This window comes from Myotis lucifugus, unplaced genomic scaffold, assembly GCF_000147115.1.
Source record: "Myotis lucifugus unplaced genomic scaffold, Myoluc2.0 scaffold_2, whole genome shotgun sequence".
NCBI classification, from domain to species: Eukaryota; Metazoa; Chordata; class Mammalia; order Chiroptera; family Vespertilionidae; genus Myotis; species Myotis lucifugus.
Genome location: NW_005871050.1, coordinates 4,811,731 through 4,837,305, shown reverse-complemented (window position 1 = coordinate 4,837,305; position 25,575 = coordinate 4,811,731). Strand labels below are relative to the sequence as shown.

Below are 25,575 nucleotides of genomic sequence, written 5' to 3'. Positions count from 1 at the left end.
ATATATATATATATATAATGTAAAAAGTGAATTTCTATTTTCTCAGGGGATCATCTTGTACTCCTCCTGGGCTCTGATCATGCTTACTTTGGAGAGCTCCAACCTAATATAAGTAAAGCTTGCCTCTCACATATGATTATAGGTGTCCTTAAGGAAGGCTTATCTGCTTATTTTATGTTCTCCATAATATTTAGCATCATATTTTTCCAGCACTATTCTAGATACTTTATTAGGTGTGAAATGCGTTTTTAAGAATGCCAGGATGAATTTGGACTGTGGGTTTTTTATTAACCATTTTAACCATGAGTACAATTTAGTGGCATTAAGTGCATTCACAATATTAATCATCATCATGCCAAACAGAAACTCTGTACCCATTCAGCAATAATGCCCCATTTTACCTCCATCTCCTATACCTCTATTCTACTTTCTGTCTCTATGAATTTGATTGTGCTAGGTACCCCATGTAAATGGGATCATACAATATTTTTTCTTTTGTGTTTGGCTTATTTCAGTTAGCATAGTGTTTTCTAGTTTTCCTTATTTGAGACAGTTTTCTTGTTATTTATTAATATACAATTCTGCCTCTACTGCTCTTCCTGTCTTACTCCTTTTACTTAATTTTTTTTCTTTCATATATTTTGAGTTAATTTTTGTATGTGGTGTAGGGAGAACATTCAACTTTATTGTTTTGTATGTGCGTGTTCAGTTTTCCAAATACCATTTGTAGAAAAGATCATCCTTTCCCCATTAAATGGTTTGCCATCCTTTTCTAAAATCAATAGACCATATATGTGAGGGTTTATTTCTGTTCCATAAAGTCTGTTCTTATGCCGGTCCCACACTGTTTTTGGTTACTGTAGCTTTGTAGTAAGTTTTGAAATTGGGAACTGGGAGCCTTCTAAGTTTATTCCTCGTTTTTACAATTGTTTTGACTATTTGGGGCCCCTTGAGATTCCATGTGAATTTTAGGATGGGTGTTTCTGCAGAAGAATGCCATTCATTTTGATAGAGGGTTGCATTGCATCTGTAGATCATTTTGAGTAGTATTGCCTTCTGAACAGTATTATGTCTTCACATCCACAAACACAGAATGTTTTTCCATATGTGGGTTATTTTTTAAAATAACTGTGAAAATGATACTTGCATATTATACAAAGACAGAAAATATGGTAAAGTACAAAGAAAGGAAGAAATACCCCAAACCTCACCACTCATTGATAAATATTTTTAAATTTTTGGTGAACATCCTTCTGAACACCTCTTGTTTAAAATTTTACATAAATAGCATCTACTTTTTCTTAACATATAATACATATTTTTCAATGTGAAGGACTAGATTTAAATCATGTTTGTATGATTGTTTACTTAAGTGCACCCTTACTGACAGAAATTTAGTATGTTTTGGGCTCTCTGAGTAGTATTAATATCATAGTATTAATATTAGGAAAATAGTATAATATTCATGTTTTATATTTTCTCTTTTGAATGAAAAAAGGCACAAAGTTTTTCTCATAATCAATCTTTGCTTATCTGATGTACTGTAATGCATAAGTAATAGATCCTTAGTGTGTTAGGTGCAACAATGAAAAGTAGAGAACCAGATATTTGTTTAGAGCAGTGGTTCTCAACCTTGGCTGCACATTAGAATCACCTGGGAATCTTTTAAAAATCCTGATTTCTGGGCCTCATCCTCTGGAAATTCTGTTTCTTTGTTTTGGGGTGAGGCCACAACATTAGTAACAAAGAAACAGAATTTCCGGAGGATGAGGCCCAAAAATCAGGATTTTTAAAAGATTCCCAGGTGATTCTAATGTGCAGCCAAGGTTGAGAACCACTGGTTTAGAGGTTCATTTGACCATTCAATAGCACAGTGAATGAAATCACTTTGTGAAACCACAGGAACTATATTCAGTTTTATTCTCATGTTCCTGTCTTTCAGGAAGAAGGCATGGATTTAATAACTAAAGAAGCAATGAATGAATGGTGAGTACTATACTTTGAGTTACTATTCTGATCATTTGTATATTCAGTTACATCTTTTCTTTTAGATAGGCAAACTGCAGTACTCATGTTTTGTTTGTGTTGTGTGTTTTTTTCTTTTGTAGGGAGATACAAACTACAATACAGATACATCAGTCTTGGGAAGAAAATGTGAACTTGGTATGGTAGTAATACTTCAATTTCGTAGAAAATGTTTACTTATTTCAATGTTGGTGCTGCCTAGTTTTGCTGTAATTTCTAGAAATTGAAGCTCTCATTGAAAACTAAAATTATATATGCTGTATAAATTTTTGTTGTTGTTAATCCTCACATGAGGAAATTAGGATATTTTTAGAGAGAGTGGAAGGGAGGGAGGCAGGGGGAAGAGAGAGAGAGAGAGAGAGAGAGAGAGAGAGAGAGAGAGAGACATTGACATGAAAGAGACACATCGATTGGTTGCCTCCCGCATGCACCCAGACCTGGGCCAGATTCAAATCTGCAGCCCAGGTACATGCCCTGGAAGGGGAATCAAACCCATGACCTTCCGTTGGCAGGCTTATGCTCTAACCACTAAGCACACCAGCCAGGGCTGTATAAATAATTTTTATTGCTTTTAAGAAACAGTTTATGATTTACCCATATAAATAACTAACATTGTTTGAAAGTGGGGTTCAAAGTAAATAGTTGTCTGATACAAAACCATAATTTTTGTAGACCAGCTTCTTCTCAATCCTAGTGGGTCTAAAAAAAGTTCAGCTGTGCTAATTAAATTGCTCAAATGACAAAACAATAAATTATTTTACTCCCTTTTATATAAGTTATTAACTATATATTAGAGTTTTAATCCATAGACCTTGGATTTACTGGGAAAATAGCTACATTTTTATGCCTATAACATATATACTAGTATTCCCACTAATATTTTAACATTCAACTTTACCTTAAATGTATTTGGAATTTAGTTACCACTGACTTGTTTCTGAGAAAAGTGACAGGGCTTTTCTTGTCTTTTAATTTTATTGAATTTATTGGGGTGACATCGGTTAATAAAATTATATACGATTCGATGTACAATTCTACAATATATCATTCATATATTGTATTGTGTGTTCACTACTCCAAGTCAAGTCTCCTTCCATCACCATTTATCCCCCCTTTACCTTCTTTAATCTCCCCCCCACCCCCTTTCTCTCTGGTAATCACCATACTTTGTGAGTTTTGGAGTTTTTTTGTGTTTGGAGTGTGGTTTTTTTTTTTATTATTAATTCCTTCACCTTTTTACCCAGCCCCCCAACCCCCATCCCTTCTGACAGCTGTCAGTCTGTTCTTTGTATCTATGAGTCTGTTTTTGTTTTTGCGTGTTTTTTTATATTCTCTTTTATTTTTGGCAGTTTTATAATTTTATATGAGTCTGTTTTGTTTGTTAGTTTATTTTGTTCATTAGATTCCACATATAAGTGAAATCATTGAAATAAGCCAGTCAGAGAAAGAAAAGTGGCATCTTTAAAACCTCTTTCCAATTTGGTTTCAGCAGTGCTTTTCTACATATTACTAACTTGTGGGAATTGCACCAGTTTGCTTGCAATTCCTATTCCCAGTCCTATGCAACAATTTACAATGTAAGTTTATATGAAAATACCAAATTGCTTATAAAATAAGAATTTTAGAAATGTAAAAGAAATGATAGCTCCAGGTTATATGACAAAGAAATTTATTTTTAGCTACATTAAAATGTAATTGTTTGGGGTTTATAATTTTGTATATTGAAAAGAATCAAGTAACTGAGAACATGTGAGAATACGTTAACATATGAAGAATCAGTAACTCATTAATCCTGTTTGAAAATAGTCTTCCTATGAAGCTTGTTGATAAGAATCAGAGCTAATCTCGAACTTTAAACAACTATATCTGCTAATTCACCCATGATTCTCACTTGATTCAAGGCAAGTCAAGGCCAGGATTGCAGATCATTCCAGTTCTTTCCCCCACAACTCAGGAAAATCCTGAATCCCTATAAATTACAAGAGAATTTTCTGTCCTGTGGCATTTCTATTTTTAATCCAGATTTAGAGAAAGCAGTAAAATGATGTGATGTAGCCCTAACCAGTTTGGCTCAGTGGATAGAGTGTCAGCGTGCAGACTCAAGGGTCCCAGGTTCGATTCCGGTCAAGGGCATGTACCTTGGTTGTGGACACATCCCCAGTAGGGAGTGTGCAGGAGGCAGCTGATCAATGTTTCTAACTCTCTATCCTTCTCCCTTCCTCTCTGTAAAAAAATCAATAAAATATATTTTTAAAAAAATGATGTGATGTAAGGTACTACACAGTCTCCTTTTAAAGTCTATGTTCTGAGATCTGTTACAATGAAATAGTCATAGATAGCTGATTTTGTTCAAAAATTTTCTTGTAATGATTGTGATAATTTTATTTTGGAAGAAGTCAAAATTCCACCAACACTATTAGACCAAATATCCCTGGATCATTAAAAAGAAAAGGTACTTTGTTTACATTTTATATATTTTTTATTGATTACGTTATTACATATGTGTCCTTATCCCCACATTATCCCCTACCCCCCCATGCCCTCACCCCCCTGTTGTCTGTGTCCATTGGTTAGGCCTATATGCTTGCATATAAGTCCTTCGGTTGATCTCTCCCCCTTACCCCCACCCTCCCCTACCTTCCTTCTGAGGTTTAACAGTCTGATTGATGCTTCTCTGTCTCTGGATCTGTTTTTATCAGTTTATGTTATTCATTATATTCCACAAATGAGTGAGATCATGTGATATTTATCTTTCTCTGACTGGCTTATTTCACTTAGCATAATGCTCTCCAGGTCTATCCATGCTGTTGCAAATGGTAAGAACTCCTTCTTTTTTACTGCAGCATAGTATTCCCTTGTGTAGATGTACCACAGTTTTTTAATCCACTCATCTGCTGATGGGCACTTAGGCTGTTTCCATATCTTAGCTATGGTGAATTGTACTGCTATGAACATAGGGGTGCATATGTCCTTTCTAATTGGCGTTTCTAGTTTCTTGGGATATATTCCTAGAAGTGGGATCACTGGGTCAAATGAGAGTTCCATTTTTAGTTTTTTGAGGAAACTCCATACTGTTCTCCACAGTAGCTGCACCAGTCTGCATTCCCACCAGCAGTGCAAGAAGGTTCCTTTTTCTCCACATCCTCACCAGCACCTGTCATTTGTTGATTTGTTGATGATAGCCATTCTGACAGGTGTGAGATGGGACCGTATTGTTGTTTTGATTTGCTTCTCTCAGATGATTAGTCTTGCAATGATTGTGATAATTTTATTTTAGAAGAAGTCAAAATTCCAAAAACACTATTAGACCAAATATCCCTGGTTCATTAAAAAGAAAAGGTACTTTTATCTACCAGCAGAAATAAATATAGCTTTGAATTATTTTTATAAAATTCTATCTAATAAAAGAGAAACATGGTAATTAGCTGTACCTCCGCTACCCTTCCCATTGGCTAATCAGAGCGATATGCAAATTAACTGCCAACAAAGATGGCGGCTAATTTGCATACTGCAGGCAGGATGGGACAGCGCCATTCTGCCTGCCCCGCCACCATCCGGGCCTGCTATCTGTGACCCTGATGGCGGGCGACCCCTGTGCAACCCGACCAAGGGCTGGCGGGCATGACCCCAGTGATCCGCCACTGGCCAGGCCCCCAACCGGCTCTCCCTTGGGAGATCCCCCGGCACTGGCGGGAACTGCTGCCTGTCAGCCAGCAGTCACGCCCCCAACAGGCCCTCCCGCCAGGGATGAGCAACCAGAGATCCCACAGCAGGAAAGGGGGGCCTGCAGCCAGCCCCTGTGTGCGCCTGCCCATGGGATCTCCGCAGTGATCATGGAGCAGGATACGGCGGCCTGCAGCCAGCCCCTGTGTGCGCCTGCCTTTGGGATCGCTGGGGCGATCACGGAGCAGGAAAGGGCAGCCTGCAGCCAGCCCCTGTGTGCGCCTGTCCCTGGGTAGCCCTGGCGATCCCACAGCAGGAAAGGGTGTCCCACCCTGGCCACAGCTCAAGGGAGAGTACAACATGCAGTGGATGCCAGGAGCCTGAGAGATCAACAGAGAGGGGTGCCTGCTCCAAGCCTCCAGGGTGTGGCTGGGGGCAGGCCCCCAGCAGACACACACACACACACACACACACACACACACATACACACACACACACAGTGCCTACTCTGAGCTTCCAATGTGGTTGGGAGCAGACCACCAGTGGACACACACACACATGGCAACTGCTCAGAGCCTATGTGGCAGGGTTGGGGGCAGGCCCCCAGCAGACACACACACACACACACGCACACACACACACACACACACACAAACACACACACAGGGACGGCTGCACCGAGCCTCTGCTGCCAGACTGTGGCCGTCAGTAGGACATCCACTGAGGGCTCCCGGACTGAGGGGCAGGCTTGGCTGAGGGAACCCCATCCCCCAGTGCACGAATTTCGTGCACCTGGCCTCTAGTCCTATATAATAAAAGAGAAACATGTAAATTGACCATCCCTCTGCTACACTCACCAGTCAATCAGGAGTGAGTATGCAAATTAACCAGACAAAGATGACAGGTTAATTTGCATACACAGGCACCAGGTGGAGAGCAGAGTGGGAGAGCAAGTGGCTTGGGGGGACGTGGTTCCCTTGGTCGCTCCCTGCAAGCTGTCGGGTGGAGAGCAGAGGGGGAGAGCAGGCGGAGAGTGGAGCGGCTTGGGGAACTTGGCTCCCCAAGCCACCAGACGGAGAGCAGAGAGGAAGAGCTGGTGGCTTGGAGGACTTGGCAGAGTGGGAGGCCATGGGACGGAGACAGAGCAGGAAGGGAAAACCAAGAGCATGGGGAGCACCAGGAATTCTGGGAATAGTCGTTCTGGTGGCAGCCCCAGGACCAGAAGTGGAAGCCCAGAATGCGGGGACCACCAGTAATGCTGGGAATCATATTTCTGGTGGCAGACGAATCTCCTAGACCAGTGGTTCTCAACCTGTGGGTCGTGACCCCTTTGGGGGTTGAACGACCCTTTCACAGGGGTCGCCTAAGACCATCGGAAAACACATATATAATTACATATTGTTTTTTGTGATTAATCACTATGCTTTAATTATGTTCAATTTGTAACAATGAAATTGGGGGTTACCACAACATGAGGAACTGTACTAAAGGGTCGCGGCATTAGGAAGGTTGAGAACCACTGCCCTAGACACTAGAGCAAAGTGAGCCTGGAGCAAGTTACTGTTGTGGTGGGGGATGGAGGGAAAGCAAAGGTGAGAGACATAAGTAAAATCAGAGTGTCTAGGAAAAATTAAAGAGAAGATATCCTAAAACTTCCAGGAAATCTCCACCAATGAAGCAAAGAAAAAAATGCCTCTATTATTCCGTGAGCAACAAACCAAACTGAATTGGGGTCTCATACAATTTGCTCATATGATTGCAAAGACAGACAGAAACTCCCGGATTGGAGAGGGCTTCCCTGAGGGCTCCCAGGTTGGAGAGGGTGCAGGTTGGGCTGAGGGATGCCCACACCCCCCAGTGCATGAATGTCATGCACCAGGCCTCTAGTATTTTATAAAATCAAATGTTATACAAAAATTTGTCTTAAAGGATTTATTTATTTATAATATATTTGATAAGTTACTAGATACCTTTTATTTTACTCAAACAAAACTATATGTAAAGACATTTTGAAAGCTATAAAATACCATATAAATGTGAATTGAGAAAATTAATTCCATTTAGTCAACGGTTATGATTTTTATGATGTGAGTATAATTCACCAAGCTAGTTGCCTTAAATGCTTTCTGAAAAAAGGTAGGGAATGAACAAATAAATAGAGTAAATCAGTCATCAAGTATTCTGCTGAATGTCAGCCCCTACACTTACAACACCAAAATATATGCTAAGGTTCAATGTTTTACTTCTTTATGAGAGCCATTTTTGTTTAAATATATGGAAAATGACCCACCTACTCAGTAATAAAATGGCAATAAAAAACTGATTTTTTTTCTAACTCCCATAATCCTGGATCCCCATTCTAAACTCTGCCTCACTAAGCTATGTTCTTCTTCCTATTTTGTTAACACCACTACCGGATTATAGGCTTAGTATCAACTTTAACTATGATATGAAGGGAAAATGATAAAGGAGATAAAACTTTTAAAATGTGTATTTGCAAAAAAAATTCATTAAGATGGGAAAGAAGAAGGAGGAGGAGGAGGAGGAGGGGAAGGAAAAGAAGAGCAAAACTATAGGGGAAGAAATTGAAATGTACTTCAATGTTCATTGTATTTTGGATTAATTCATGGCAGTCTTCCTAGCAATATACCTAACTCAGCATGTATTTATTATATTCTAAGACTAAAACTAGATCAATTCTGGAAAATACTCTTTTCCAAACTAAATGCATTGTGTTATGAAGATGGATCAATGACCTAGCTTAGGGGTCTTTTGCCAGTGCTGTGAAGTTTGGGCTAGTGTTGAAAAAAGCATTCAAGTATATTAACAGTTAAGTAGCTTTTAGGGAGTTGGGGTTATTTGAGAATTTTTTAAAAACACTTAAATAAAAAAGTTTTACTAAATTAAAATAATTTTCCTTTAAGACATTTACTCATACAATGTTTTATAACATTGAAAGTGCCTAGCATTTACTTAGAATTTATGATTTAAAAATTGTTTTTATATTGCAATTTTGGCATAATAGACTTGATTTCGGCTCAGTGCATTGGTGGACATGGCATGTCACATGCAAGCTTCTTGTTCCTGGTTTTCAGCTGTTCTGAAGGATGACTGACTCATTTATTCAAGTTGTCCCAAAGAATTCCAAAGCAAGTTCTATATATACCTCATGGCCTATATTTTAAGTCAGACCCTCCTAAATATAACTTATACAAATATGTTAAAAATCCATCTGATCTTTCAGATGCAATAACAAATTAAGCAGATAAAGGTTAGAGTTTCCAAGCATATGAAGGCATAGTCTGTGAAAATAAGCAGCAATTTCTTCCATTAGGAATTAGCAAGAGCAAATAAAGCTTCAAGTGGGAGTTCTGAGAAATCTGCAGAAATTGGACAGCTATAATATTGTTGTATAAGCAATAATGGTTTTAGCAACGAAAATTTTAATTTTCTTCTCTGATGAATTTGTTTTAATTTGTCTTGTCTTTAATTTAAACCAAAAATAAGAGATGAGTCATTTTTCCATAATGGTGTCAGTGTAATCTTTCATAGGACAGGATACCTTTTTGAGCTTTATGAACCATGATAATACTCCTAAGGAAGGTCTGCGGAAACTGTTTCTATGGGTATTTTTTAATGAGTAGATGGCTTTAGTGTTTTAGCATTTAAATATATTCCACCCTAGAAGTTACGGACTTGGACATCAGTTTTTCTCATAGCCAGATATGGTTATCACATGAATGTGTAACAATGTACCGATTTTAACATTTACTTCAAGGTGAAGGTTATGGCAGTGCAGTTTTGGGAGATTAGATGTTTCTCCTTAATCTTTAAAAATATATTTATTTTGTTCATTGTATGCTACAAAGAATTGATCTATTTATATTTAGTTCAATGTTCATTTTTAGCAAAATAAAGATAGCAATGACCTAATGGTTTAAAATAAGGAATGAGATTAAATTATGGTACAGCCTTACTATATAGCTATAAAAGTCATGCTTTAGAATGTAGTGAATAGTATGATAAAATTATAATCATTAAAAATAAAAAGTAGATTACATATTGGTATTATATATAGTACAAATCCAATTTAGTTTGAAAAAATTGTATGTACATACACATATTCAGGAATTACTGGAAAGTGGTCATCTCTGAAATGTTTTTTCTTTGTGTGTTCCTGTATTTTATAAACTAACTGCAATGAACAAGTTTTACTTATTTAAAAAATATATTTTTTTATTGATCTCAGAGAGGAAGGGAGAGGAAGAGAGAAACATCAATTATAGAGAGTCATTGATTGGCTGCCTCCTGCACCCCACTACTGGGGATTGAGTCTGCAACCCAGGCATGTGCCCTTGACCAGAATCCAACCCGGAACCCTTCAGTCCACATGCCGACACTCTATCCACTGAGCCAAACCGGCTAGGGCAAGTTTTACTTTTGCAATGAAAAACATAATAAACATGTTAGATGAAACATATCTCTAACTTGATCTGCTTTTTTTGTAATAGGTGAAATTATATTTGAAGATCAGCCAAAGAGATTTTTCCAAGGCAAAACCAATGTGTTTTCTTCTGATACTACCCAGCTGTCTGATATAAATATGTGGTGAGTCTTTGTTTTAAAAATATTTTTATTGATTTTAGAGAACAAGGAAGAGGAAGAGAGAGAAACATCAATGATGAGAGAGAATCATTCATCAGCTGCCTCTTGCACACCCCACACTGGGGATCGAGCCCACAACTTGGGCATTGCCTGACCAGGAATCGACCTCCTGGTTCATAGGTCGATGCTCAACCACTGACCCATGCTGGCCGGGCTGTGGTGAGTCTTAACATGAGGTTTTAAATATTCAGCGGCCATTTTCACTTAATTTTAAGCCTACTTAGCTATTGTATATATTCACAAGTATGGTATATTATTAAATATTAAATATTTTTAGAAGTTATAAAACTAATATCCCCCAAAAACCCATTAATATCCCAAATGGATAATATTAACTTGAGTTCTCCTCCCTAGCACTTATATGTGACATTAATCACTGGTATTAAATTAAGAGGTATTAGAGAAAGACATAAAAATGCAAGGTTGGAAAAAAGTAATCTTCTGCCCATCATTTCTACCTTGGATTTTTGTGTGTCTTGTTAGATGGAGGATATTATTGAAAAATGTGCTGAAAAAGCATGTTTTAATCATCAAAATGAGAAATTCAATGAATGGATATTTATTTATTGTTACTATTGGTTTGTTTTGCTACTCTTGTGAAATTGCTCTTATAAATAGTGCCATTTCTTTGCTTCATATTTTGCATTCATTTGTAGACAAGGCAGAGTACACAGAGGGCTTTTGAATTCTTTTTGTTGTTGTTGTTGTTCTTAATCCTCACCCAAGAATATTTTTCCATTGATTTTTAGAGAGAGTGGAAGGGATGGAAGGAGGGAGAGAGAAAGAGAGAAACATTGATGTGAGAAAGACACATCACTTGGTTGCCTCCCGCACGAGCCCCAACCAGGGCCGGGGATCAAACCTGCAACCCAGGTACATGACAGGGAACCGAACCCACGATGCTTCAGTCCAAGGGCTGATGTTCCAATCATTTTGCAAAACTGGCAAGGGCTTGAATTCTTTTATCAAAAAGTGGCATTTTCTTCTTCTAGTCTATCATTTGTTCAGACACTCTTGATGGAAACAACAGCAGTATAAGATCTCCTTGTAATTCACTGGCTAAAATCAGCCCTGTCACAAACTCTCCTGTGTCTTCTGCTGATTCTAGTTCTCCATATATTATAGTTGATGAACTTTCAACTAAGTGATTCACCCATCCCAAGACTTTCTCACCATTGGAGAAACACATGTAGGCATTCTCTTGCTGGTGTACTCCATCTCTCTCTCTCTCTCTCTCTCTCTCTCTCTCTCTCTCAAGTTGTACCAATAACATAATTGTATAGTATAATTTATATCATTTCCTATTCATTTTCCCCTAAAATTCTGTTTATTTATAGAACTTGAATGTCTATGTCCTGTGTATGCCCTTAAAAGTAATGTAGTAATATTTTCAAAGATATTTTTCAAATAAGAACTATGTTGAAGATACAGTTATACGTTTTCAAGTTGCTAATATATAGAAGCATGCTGAACAATTGTTAAAAACAATTGAGAGCTCTATTTATTTATGTGAATACATAAATAAAATTGTGTCTTGATGGAATATTAATGTTAAAATGATTTTTTAAGATTATATACTGAATGTCCATGTTACTTTTTAATATTTTCAGTAATTGCTAGTTTCCACTTGGTTTAGAAAAATCAGCTATTGCAAGATGTTTTTAAAACTAAGCTAGTTGTAGCATACTAATCCAAGGATTGCCTATTTTACACATGGATCCTTGGATACTTAATTTCTTGGGAAGCAATAATGGAAGCAAGATGAATAAAAGCTAGTTGACATTTGACCCGGTAATTCCACTTCTAGGAATATATCCCAAGAAATCAGAAACATCAATCAGAAATAATATATGCACCCCTATGTTTATAGCAGCACAATTTACAATAGCTAAGATTTGGAAACAGCCTAATTGCCCATCCGCAGATGAGTGGATTAAAAAACAGTGATACATCTACACAATGGAATACTATGCTTCTATAAAAAAGAAAGAACTCCTTCCATTTGCAACAGCATTGATGAACCCGGAGAGCATTATGCTAAGTGAAATAAGGCAGTCCAAGAAAGATAAGTATCACATGATCTCACTCATCTGTGGAATATAATGAACAACACAAACTGATGAACAAAAATAGATACAGACACATAGAAGCATAGAACAGACCATCAAACCTCAGAGGGGAGGGTGGGAGAGGGGTAAGAGATCAACCAAAGGACTTGTATGCATGCATATCAGCATAGCCAATGGACACAAGACAGTAGGTGGGTGAGGGCCTGTGCTGGGGGGTGGGTGGGGAGAGGTCAATGAGGGAAAAAGGAGACATATGTAATACTTTCAACAATAAAGAATTTAAATTTAAAAAGCTAATTGATAGGAAGAAAATAATATGTAATTGAGGCTTCATTCAATTTGTACTTTACCTGATTATCCCTGATCAATTTTATATTCTAATTAAGTGTGGAAAAAAGACAATGTCGATAAATTGTGGTCTTTCACATTTCTATAAATAGTATTTTATTCATCATCATGACTACTGATTTGATTAAATAGAGACTTAATATGCTAGGGCTTTTCTGCAAAAATTATGTTCTTTTAGTTGTTCCCTAAGGGCTATAAATATTTGTTTAAGCCCCAGTTTTCTAATCAAAAGTCTAAAGGTGTTTTTTAAATAAGAAAAATCATGTGTTAAAAAATTTAAATCTAGCCCTGGCTGGTTTGGCTCAATGGATAGAACGTCGGCCTGTGGACTGAAGGGTCCCAGGTTCGATTCCGGTCAAGGGCACATGCCCAGGATGTGGGCTTGATCCCCAGTAGGGGGCGTGCAGGACGCAGCTGATCGATGTGTCTCTCTCATTGATGTTTCTAACTCTCTATCCCTCTCCCTTCCTCTCTGTAAAAAATCAATTATATATATATATATATATATATATATTTATTAAAAATTTTAAATCTAAAGTGTTTTAAGTAATTAAGGGTAGTTTCAGCATTTTGAAAAATAGAAATGTATCTTCATGAAATGAAGTTTAAATTTCCTCACTAATGAAATAGGAATGATTATTTAAAATTTTTATAAAAGTTTTTCTTTGTCATTGGACACAATCATCATGATGGAAATTTGATGTAAGTATGCCCCATGCTGGAAAAAGACTGTGGCACCAACAAATTTTTTGACAATGGCCCTGATGGAATTGATTAGAATAGATATGTATGTAGGGGAAAATTCTATTCACCTGTGAATAAGTGAGTATTTATGAAATGACTGGGATCATGATGGTCTTCAATCCTGAAACTGGGACAGGATTCTACTTGGCTAAGGACAAGTGAACTATCACTACTGCCTTTTTTACCCAGTTTCTTTACTTGCCAGACCTTTAGTGGGTCAATTGTGAATATATAAGGGGACCCTCATGGAACAAGGTGTGATTTCTGTCATGTTCCTTGCTGAAATTGTTGATCATTGACAGACAAAAAGGTCCTCATACATTATTGGCACTTTAGCAAAAAAAATAAAAGTTTTGTAGTATGTTCAGGTACAAAGACTACGGATGGAGAAAGTGAACAATAGGGGTGAGACAACTAATCAGTTGTATAAGGAACTTTAATCAATAAATCTTGGTAAACCTGACTATCTCAATTTCCTTTTCTCAACTCCAACAATTTCACTTTATTCAGTTAGTCTTAGTTGTACCCTAGGATGCCACACTCACTATAATATGCTCAGAATCAAGAATTTTCCATTCTGTTGTCTTTTGAACTTATGTGTTAGAAGGATCCATTTCTTAAATGATTTTCCATTTATTGATTTTCAGATCAAGCAAATCTAACTTTTTTATGATATTTTGTGGTTGATTTTTCAAAATTATGGTAAGACTTATTTTGTCATCCTAAACATGCCAAGGAATTGTCATATCAGTTTTCCATAGTGAAGGATATATGTTAGTTTCCTGTGGCTTCTATAACAAAATACCACAAATAGCCTAAAACAAGCATGTCAAACTCAAAGGCTAACACGGGCCAAATAAACAAAGTTTAGGTTTATATGGGCTGCAAAAAAAAACCCCAAAACTTCAATTTTCATAGAAACATAGGTTATTTATTTATTTATTTATTAAATATATTTTATTGATTTTTTACAGAGAGGAAGGGAGAGGGATAGAGAGTTAGAAACATCGATGAGAGAGAAATATCCATCAGCTGCCTCCTGCACACCCCCTACTGGGGATGTGCCCACAACCAAGGTACATGCCCTTGACCAGAATCGAACCTGGGACCCTTTAGTCCACAGGCTGACGCTCTATCCACTGAGCCAAACCGGTTAGGGCGAAACATAGGTTTATTTTGATAGAGACATGCTGAATACAAAGGGCTGAAATAAATGAGTAATCGTTAACATAAATTAATAGAACATTTTAATAAAATTTTTTCTTGAACATTAACTTACCAGACACTGAATAACTGGACAAATTAATAAGCGTAACACAAATAAACCTATTTTTCTTGTTCTCCGAAAATGAAATATTTCCCATTGTACACACCAAACAAGTCAGTCCAAGACTAATGACGTGGCAATCGGCTGCTAAAATATTCACTGCTAGTATTAGTGGAGAGAAGTGGTGAGCCTGCCCATAAGGCATGTAAGGGAAATGAATACAACACGATTATGGTAATCAGTCATTAGCAAACATTGTAGTTCGTTATTAATAATCCTACATAATAAAAGCCTAATATGTAAATTGTCCCTTCAACCGGGAGTTCAACTGGTATTTCGACTGCTCGCTATGTGTGCTGACCACCGGGGGCGGCACAGAACATGGCGGGCATAGGCAACGATGCACTGACTGCGGGCGGCAGTGGAGGCGCTGCCAGCTCCAATGGGCCCTGACAAGAGCAGGGCCATGGCGGGATGGTGGAGCAGGTGAGCAGGTGGCACCAGGCCAAGGTGGGTGTGAGCAGGGCTCAATCGCCCCACCAATTGCCCCACAGATATCGACCGGTGGCAGGGGGTGGGGCCACCACCCAGCTCCCATGCACTGAGGGAGCCGGGTGGGGGCCCGATGACTCAGGTGGAGGGGGGAGCATGGGTGCCCAGGGGCCCAGAGGTCAGCTGGGACCTGCTCTCCCATGCCAGGTGGTCACTGCTTTGATTGCCAGCCAGGCCTAAGGACCACACCCATGCAGGAATTTCATGCACCGGGCCTCTAGTTATGTATAACAGGATATTGTAAAAATTAAGTTACGAAATTTTTATTAAAACGTTTCTTACATACCGTTATATTGGCTGGGCCACAAAAATATTCATTGTGGGCTGCAAGTTTGACATGCTTGGCCTAAAACAATAGACATGGGTTATCTCACAGTTCTTGGAATTCTAAAATTCTGAGATCAAAGTTTCAGCAGAATTGGTTCCTTCTGGAGGCTCTGAGAGAGAACCTGTTAATGTCTCTCTCTTAGCTTCTGGTAGTTGCTGGAAATCCTTGCCTTACAGACATATCACTCCAATCTCTATCTTCATCATGGGATTCTCCCTGTGTCCCTGTGTTATCACATGGTGTTATTTTTTTAGAAAAAATATAATAACTGACATTCAGTATTATATTAGTTTCAGCTATATAGCACAATGCTTAGACATTCATATAATGTACAAAGTGATCCCCCCAATAAGCCTAGTATCTACCTGGCACCATACATAGTTATTACTATACTAGAGGCCCGGTGCACAAAAATTTGTGCACTCGGGGGGTTGAGGGGTCCCTCAGCCCGGCCTGTGCCCTCTTGCAGTCTGGGACCCCTCAGGGGATGTCCACCTGCTGGCTCAGGCCCACAACCCAGGGGATTGGGCCTAAGCTGGCAGTCAGACATCCCTCTGGCAGCCTGGGAGCCCTCGGGGGATGTCCACTTGCCAGCGGGGAGCAGGCCTAAGCTGCAGTCGGACATCCTTAGAGCTGCTGAGGAGGCGGGAGAAGCTCCCACCACCACTGCTGTACTGGCAGCCATCAGCCTGGCTTGTAGCTGAGCAGAACTCCCCCTGTGAGAGTGCACTGACCACCAGGGGGCAGCTCCTGCATTGAGCATCTGCTCCCTGGTGGTCAGTGTGTGTCATAGTGACCAGTCATTCCCAGTCATTCTGCTGTTAGGGTCAATTTGCATATTACCCCTTTATTATATAGGATTATTGTCTATGTTCCCTATGTTGTACTTTACATCCCCATGATTATTTTGTAATGGCCAATTTGTGCTTACTTCTTAATCCCTTCACCTTTATCACCTAGCCCCTCCCCCATCTGACAACCATCAGTTTTTTCTCTGTATCCATGAGTCTATTTCTGTTTTGTTTGTGTCATAGAAGTAGGAAAGACAATATAGGAATCACAGAATCTTTGAACATAAAGGATTTTAGAAGTCTTTTTTTAACATGTTTGTATTGATTTTAGAGAGGGAGGAAGGGAGAGGGAGAAAGAGAGAGAAACATTGATCAGTTGCCTCCCTTATGCACCCCGACCAAGGATCGAACACACAACCTGGGTATGTGCCCTGACCAGGAATTGAACTGGCAAACCTTCTGTGCATGGAACGATGAAGCTCCAGCAACTAAGCCACACTGGCCAGGGTGGATTTTAATCTACCTCTCAATGCAAGAATCCTTTTAAGAATTCCAGACAGATTATCTTTTAGCCTTAGTTTGAAATCTTGTAGTAATAAACCAACTCGCTCACATGACAGTTCATTCTATTGTTGGACAACACCTTTTCACTCATATGTGGAATCTAATGAACAAAATGAACTAATAAGCAAAATAGAGACAGACCCATAGATAGAGAGCAGGCTGACAGCTTTGGGGGGGGGGATGTTGGGAGGCTGGGGGTGGTGGTGGAGGAATTGAGCCAATAAAAAGAGAAAAAACTCATGGACAGGGACAACAGTGTGATGATTGTGGGGGTTGAGCTGGGGAAAGGTGGAGGAGGGTATAGGGGGGATAAATGGTGATGGAAGGAGACTTGACTTGGGGTGGTAAATACAATCCTACAATTAGAATTGTGCACCTGAAATTTGTATAATTTTGTTAACCAGTGTCACCTCAGGAAATTCAATAGAAGGGGGAAAAGGAAGCTCTTACATTAAAAAGGGGGGTGGGGTTAGAATTTATATCTAGGTAGCCTGTTTTATTGGCTCTTCAGAATTAAAGCAAATCAAATAAGCTATTAAAAGCCCATGAGTTAAGATTCTACTTCTTCATTAATCTTCATCCCTGCTCTTTGAATTATTAGTACTCCCACTACAGGATATATTTAATCTCATCTCCTAAATGAATTTTTAAAATTCACCTAGAAGCAACTATATATAAATATCCATGATGAAAATGCATGTATAGTACTTTGGATATCTATGGAGAAAACTAATTATAATTTGCCTGAAGTGTTTTTAAATATTTTAGAACATAAAAGTTGAGCTTAAAAAAAATCTATCATATAGGTAGACTTCACTGTCAAATAGTTGAAATTGTGCATTTAGAAAAGGCCAGAGAACAGTAAGTACTCTGAAAAAAAGATTGTTTTGTTTTCCTTAAAGTCCATATCTCACGGATTTCCTAAAATGTGGTTCTTAACCCAAGAGTAAATAAGATTGATTTTTACAAATGCCTATGATGTATAGGTGGAGAGAATCATACATCATATAGGACTCTTGGAAACTTGCTCAACTTTCTTAACAGTGGGAGACTTAATGACCATGGTCTCTCAAAATAAATGCATCAAATTAATACAGTTATTAACTAAATCCTATAAATTGAACAATAAGCTAGATGTATGAAATTGGAGAACTCTGTGAATTACTGATGGCAAAGTAAACTGGTAACATAATTTTTCATGTCAAACTTTTAATATATTTTTTTTTATTGATTTTTTACAGAGAGGAAGGGAGAGAGATAGAGAGTTAGAAACATCGATGAGAGAGAAACATCAATCAGCTGCCTCCTGCACATCTCCCACTGGGGATGTGCCCGCAACCCAGGTACATGCCCTTGACCGGAATCGAACCTGGGACCTTTCAGTCCGCAGGCCGACGCTCCATCCACTGAGCCAAACCGGTTTTGGCATCATGTCAAACTTTTAGGGAAGTCGCCAGACTAGGTACATTATTAGTGAGTATAGGAGTCGGGAGACCTGACTTGTAACTCCAGCTCTGTCATTTGCTCTGTATGACTTTGTGAAGTCACTTCACCTCTGTGGGCTTCAGATTTCCAATCTGTAAAGTGTAGTTGGACTATATATTTATAAGGTCCCTTCTGTCTCTTAAAATTTTATTGATTGTGTAAAAACATCTGCCTTCATCTTGCTAGCATGACAGTGAAAGTCATGATGGCATTCAACTTCAAAAAGACTTTAAGAAAATATTTAGGAAATTAGAGAGCTTTATTACCTAATGTTTTTATTCTTTCTGGCAACAAGAAACTCATTTTGTTCAGCCTCATCAATAGTTTCCTCTCTTCTATGAATTATGCATGCTTTATGAAGAAATGTGGAAAGCTAATTTTCCCCCGGTTTCTTGTTTTGTGTGGATAAATGATCCTCTCAGGATTTCCATGTTAATAACAACTTCCCATTGACAAAACACTCATCATAAAATTTTTCTTCTACTGTAACTACAGCTTGAGACAAAACAAAATAAAGAAACACTTGGTATGCTTGCTTCAGAGAAGTGAAGGAGACAGGGCCAAAAGCTACATCAACTATAAAACTCTGTACCAATACACATTTGGAAGTACTCGACTAGTACTAAAAAGCAGACTACCAGCAAAATAGCTTTTGCTTTTGCTTCAATAATTATCATATGGCTATAAGAAAATACTCTACCTTCATTTTACTTGATTTCTTGGCATGGCTCTTATGCTTGGTAATTCTCCATTGAACACAAGGGAAAAAGGACACATTTGAAAGTCGCAGACAGCTGGTTTGTGATTTTGTGCTGAGGAAGAAAATACTTTGAAATTACATTATACAGCAAAGAAACCTAATTACACTTTCCATTTCTAGTCTTTCTCTTCTGAGAGGAAGGGTTTAGATTGCTTCCTTAACTAGACTTATATTAAATTCTGCAGTGGTTTATATCGAGTACTATTCCTGGATAATCTTTTCGTAAGTGTGAGGTCTTTGGAAAGGAAGGTACTGAAGCTAGGACTTTGGGGCTGTTGAGAGAAGTTCACTAAAACTCCCTTAAGCTTGATTTGGAACACATTCCCATATCACATGGATGAGCACAGATTAAAAATATTTTTTGAAATATGCAAGGCTGTTGATAGTGTGGAGAAAGTGGTATTTGAATTCATTATGATAGATTCCTAATGTCATTTCTGGAAGAAGTTTGATGGTATATGTAAAAAAAGCTTTCAAAATGTGCACATTTTTGATATATTAATGCTTCTAGGAATTTTTCTTAGAGAAAAATATGGTACAGGTTGAAAATGATGTTTACTATAATGTTATTTGTAATTGTGAAAAACCTAATGTTTTCAACAAATGCCGGGACAACTGAATATCCACATGCAAATGATGAAGTTGGACTCAAACTCACTCCACATATAAAAATTAACTCAAAATGGATCAATGGCATAAATATTAAGAGCTGAAACCATTAAATTCTTAGGGGAAAATCTTTATGATCTTTGACTTAGCAATGAATTCTTAGATATAGCACCAAAAGCATGAGCAACAAAAGAAAAATGATAAATTGGACTTTATCAAAATTAAGAACTTTTGTGCATCAAAGAACATTAACAAGACAGTGAAAGGACAATCTATAAAATGACAAAAATATTTGTAAATCATATCTGATAAGGGTTTAATCCAGAATATATAAAGAACTCCTATAACTCAGCAAAAAAGATAAGCAATTCAATTAAAATATGGGCAAAGAAAAAAATAAAATAAAATATGGCAAAGAACTTTATGAATAGATATTTCTCCAAAGAAGATATACAACTGTCCATGAAAAGATGTTCAACAATATTAGTCATTAGAGCAATGCAAATTAAAACTAGAAAGATAACACTTTATACCCACTAGGATGGTTACAAAATAAAAGATAATAACAAGTTTTGGTGAGGATATGGAGAAATAAGACCCATGTACATTACTGGTTAGAATGTAAAATGATGCAGTGACAGTGGAAAACAGTTTGGCAGTTCCTCAAAGTATTAAACAGAATTACCATGTGATTAAACATTCCACTCCTTGAAAACAAGAACTCAAACAGGTAATGGTATGTCAATGTTCCTTGCTGCATCAACTTCTATCACCAGATGAAAGGATAAAAATGTGGTATATCCATACAATGGAATATAATCCTATCTAATAATAGACAAACATGGTAATTGACCATACCTTTGCTACGCCTCCCATTGGCTAATCCGCGCGATATGCAAATTAACCACCAACAAAGATGGTGGCTAATTTGCATACTGCAGGCAGGACTGGACAGCGCCATCCTGCCTGCCCCACCACCATCTGGGCCTGCTATCTGCGACCCGGGGCGGTGGGCGTCCATGTGCAACCCGACCCGGAGCAGCTGGGCGTGGCAGCAGCAATAGGCTGGCCCGCCCGGGCATCCTGTGTGCAACCCGACCCGGGGTGGCGCCCCAACCCCCGGATCGGCCCTGCCATGTGCGCGACCCGGGGAGGCGGGGCAGGCACCGAGGGATCGGGCCTGCCATCTGCCACCCGGGGAGCGGGCCTAAGCCAGCAGGTGGTTATCTCCTGAGGGGTCCCAGACTGTGAGAGGGCATAAGTGGGGCTGAGGGACACCCCCCACCTCCCCTCCTCCACCAGTGCACAAACTTTTGTGCACTGGGCCTCTAGTTTAGCTATAAAAGGGAATAAAGTTCTGTTACATGATGCAACATGGATGAGCCTTGAAAACATATGCTAAGTGAAATAAGTCAGACACAAAAGGACAAACATCACAACTCCACTTAAATGAGATATTAAGAATAGACAAAGTCAGCCCTAGCCAGTTTGACTCAGTGGATAGAGCATCAGCCTGCGGACCAAAGGGTCTCAGGTTTGATTTTGGTCAAGGGCACTTACCTCAATTGCAGGCTCCTCCCCGGCCCAGGCCCTGGTAGGGGTACATGCAGGAGGCAACCAATCGATGTGTTTCTCTCACATCAATATTTCTCTCTGTCTTTCCCTCTCTCTTCCACTCTCTCTAAAAATCAATGGAAAAATATCCTCCAGTGAGAATTAAAAAAAAAAAAAAAGGAAGAATAGACAAAGTCATAGAGACAGAAAGTAGGTTACAAGTTACCAGGGGCTGGTGAGAGGGAAAGTTACAGAGTTTTTGTTTGGGATGATGTAAAGGTTTTGGAAATAGATAGTGGGGATGGTTGAATAATATTGTGAATATAATTATTGTATACTTAAAAGTGGCTAAAATGTGAGCTTTATGTTAAAAAAAAAAAAGAAAACCCACTCTCTAACACTAAAGTATAAGGTAAGGCATCATTTCTCAGAGTGATTTAGAAAATGTAAATAAGTATCCTGAAGAATTAAAGGAGGAGGAGGTCACAGGCAATCTATGGTCAAGTAAGTTTGGGAAACTCAGTTAAACTTGTTTCTTTAACATTGTGAAAACCCAAAATGGGAATATGGTATGGGACATTTTAAAACTGTTTAACCAAAGTTCTCTTTTTTGAGGGTCATCTTACAGGATTGCTGTAATGTAGAATACCCTTTGGGAAACATTGAGTTAAACAAATTACAGTACATTCATTCCATAGAAATCTCTGCACCCATTAAGAATGATGACACAGTCATATATCACTTGACATGGAAGGATGTTTACACTATATTGTAAAGTTAAAAAACAGTGTGATTAATGGGATCTCATTTTTGTTTTTAAAAATTATATATATATATATATATATATATATATGTATATATATATATATATGTATGTATATAATTGATAAATAGCAGACAGTCTGTAAAGCTATATGCCAAAATATTCAAGTCTTTGGGAGGTGGGAAGATGGATGATTTTATTTTCATTTGCTTTTCTCTTTGTATTTTCAGATTTTTCAACATGGAATATGTTACTTGTATAATCAAGAAATAATATAATTTAAAATAAATATGTTATAGGAAGTAGTTATTATGTGAGGGAAGGGATGAGAAGATCAGAACTCCCTTATCACTGTTGGACTCTTTACTTACTTCTGTTTGAATTTTCAATGAGGGAAAGTCAAAGAGCCTTTCAACTATTAGAGAGTTCTACTCATTCAAAAATTCTTTCTGATATTGAACGAAAATCTACCTTTCATCCATTGGTCCTAATTTGTCATTGGGAATGCCATAAAATAAGCAAAATCCATTTCCTCTCCCATAGATATAGACTTTTGAATATTTGGCAACAGCTACCATGTCTCCACAAATCTTTTCTCTTCTAGGTTTCCATTCTAGTCTTTTTTCTATGAGATGGTTTCCAGACATTATTAGCATCATGGCCATTGGCCTCCAATCATTTTCCAGTTTTTCAATATCCTTCAAGCATGGAACCCAGAAATGACCACAGCACTCCACACTCTTTTTTTACATCTCATCAGTTCCTAAAAATTGTGATTTAATCAGATTCCTCTGATTAGAAGAGTAATTTCAGAATATTTCCCACTTCAGTGTGCCTATACTATGAATTCTAGCCTAAGATTATATATGAGATAGAGTCAACTATATATTTCCCTCATCTTTTAATTTCTAAAGCTATATAGATGAATAAAATATTCTACATCAATTCCTTATCTCCTGCATTTATTAAAACCTTAGTAGAGCCCTAGCCAGTTTGGCTCAGTGGATAGAGAATCGGCCTGTGGACCAAAGAGTCCCAGGTTCAATTCCAGTCAAGGGCACATACCTCAGTTGCAGGCTCCTCCCTGGCCTGGGCCCTGGATGGGACTCATGCAGGAGGCAACCAATCAATGTGCTGCTTTCACATCAATGTTTCTCTCTGTCTTCCCCTTTCTCTTCCATCCCCTCTAAAAGATCATTGGAAAAATATCCTCGGGTGAAGATTAACAAAAAAACACAACAAAAAAACAAAACAGAAACCCTTAGCATAATGCTCTCCAGTTCCATCCATGCTGTTGCAAATGGTAAGAATTCCTTCTTTTTTACCACAGCATAGTATTCCATTGTGTAGATGTACCACAGTGTTTAAACCACTCATCTGCATATGAGCCTAACCAATGGATACAGATAACAGGGGGGTGAGGGCATGAGTTGGGGGGTTGGGGGCAATGGGGAGATAAGGACATATATGTAATACCTTAATCAATCAAAAAAATAAAATAAAATAAAACTTTAGTAGACCTTTTTACCAAACACGTAAAAGAGAATGAGAGAGCTTCCATTCTGATAGGGATGGCAAGGGAGTCCCTGCAGTGTGGCCAAGGAATCTGAAGTCCCTCTTGTCCTTTAACATTTTCTACTTTTTGTTCCAGTTATTGGTACCATGTTTTAGACAGTCGAGCTGCCTCCAGATTGATTGGCCTCTCTATTGCAAGGCACTTCACAAGATGACAGTGACAGGTGATGTAGAATACATTTCTTGTCCTTGATCTGATCAACCTAGCGTATACATTGGTCTTCTTTCCAGCCTAATGAATCCTTTGCCTTTAATTCCTTTTGTCATTCCTCAAACATGGTAGGCACTATTTAAAAGAGCCTGGTGCCCAACTGGTGTGGCTCAGTGGTTGAGCATCAAACTATGAACCAAGGAGGTCACGGTTCGATTCCTGGTCAGGGCACATGCCCGGGTTGCAGTCTCCATCCCCAGTAGAGGGCATGCTGGAGGCAGACAATCAGTGATTCTCATAATTGATGTTTCTATCTCTCTCCCTCTCTGAAATCAATAAAAACATTTTAAAAATAAAAATAAAAGAGCCTGGTAAACTGTATATTCCAGCTCCATATAGCATCAAATCCAATGCTTTCCACCAGGCATATATGCCTATCTGCTTAGTTTTTTTCAAGAGAGTAGTTTTCTGATTGGAAGGACTGCATCTTGGTACACAGTTTACATAGAATGCTTCATATACTTGCTAAGCAAAAATAACTTTAAATCTTCAATTTTTTAAAAATATATATTTTTATTGATTTCAGAGAGGAAGGGAGAGGGAGAGAGAGATAGAAACATCAATAATGAGAGAGAGTCATTGATGGGCTGCCTCCTGCACACCCCACACTGGGATCGAGTCCACAACTTGGGCATGTGCCCTTGACAGGAATTGAACCCAGGACCCTTCAGTCCACAGGCTGACGCTCTATCCACTGAGCCAAACCAGCTAGGGCTAAATCTTGAACTTTTAAAGAGTTTTACATTTATGCTATTTTAAAAATCAACTTTATTAAGATATAATTTAGATATAGATATAGATATAGATATAGATATAGATATAGATATAGATATAGATATAGATAGATACAGATTTTTTTTTTGGTTAATCCTTACCTGAGGATATTTTTCCATTGATCTTTTAGAGAGACTGGGACAGAGCGGGAAAGACCAAGAAAAATTGATGTGAGAGAAACACATCAATTGGTTGCCTCCAGCATGCACCCCTACCAGGACCTGGGCCGGGGAGAAGCCTGCAACCAAGGTAAGTGCCCTTGACCGGAATCGAACCCAGGCCCCTTTGGTCCACAGGGTAATGCTCTATTCACTAAGCCAGTGGTCGGCAAACTCATTAGTCAACAGAGGCAAATATCAACAGTACAACGATTGAAATTTCTTTTGAGAGCCAAATTTTTTAAACTTAAACTATATAGGTAGGTACATTGTTATTAACTTAATTAGGGTACTCCTAAGGCTTAGGAAGAGCCACACTCAAGGGGCCAAAGAGCCGCATGTGGCTCGCGAGCCACAGTTTGCCAACCACTGCACTAAGCCAAACCAGCTAGGGCAGATGAGGATATTTAAAAAATGATATAGACCACTTCCATTACCACAGAAAATGTCCACTGCCCCTTTGTAGTTAATGTTGTTCATCCCCACTGCTGGCTCCAGGTTACACTGATTTCCTTTTCCTTATCACTATACAGAGGTGGGCAAAAGTAGGTTTACAGGTGTTTGTATGGAAAAAAGACATGCAGGTATGATTAATAATGGTGTAAGAATAAACTCTGTGTTTCATGTACTCCCAACTGTAAACCTACTTTTGACCAGTTCTGGAGATTAG

At 38.4% G+C, this 25,575-nt stretch overlaps 1 protein-coding gene across 1 annotated transcript in view; it reads left to right on the top strand.

The window, feature by feature from the left end:
• LOC102439585 (protein FAM122C-like) overlaps nucleotides 1–25,575 on the top strand; it is a 57,715-nt gene that overhangs the window by 20,467 nt on the left and 11,673 nt on the right. The window contains 3 exon segments of the mRNA XM_023757850.1: nucleotides 1,943–1,986; nucleotides 2,109–2,163; nucleotides 10,200–10,296. Of these exon segments, the coding sequence (XP_023613618.1) occupies nucleotides 1,943–1,986; nucleotides 2,109–2,163; nucleotides 10,200–10,289 (189 nt within the window). The 3' untranslated portion in view covers nucleotides 10,290–10,296.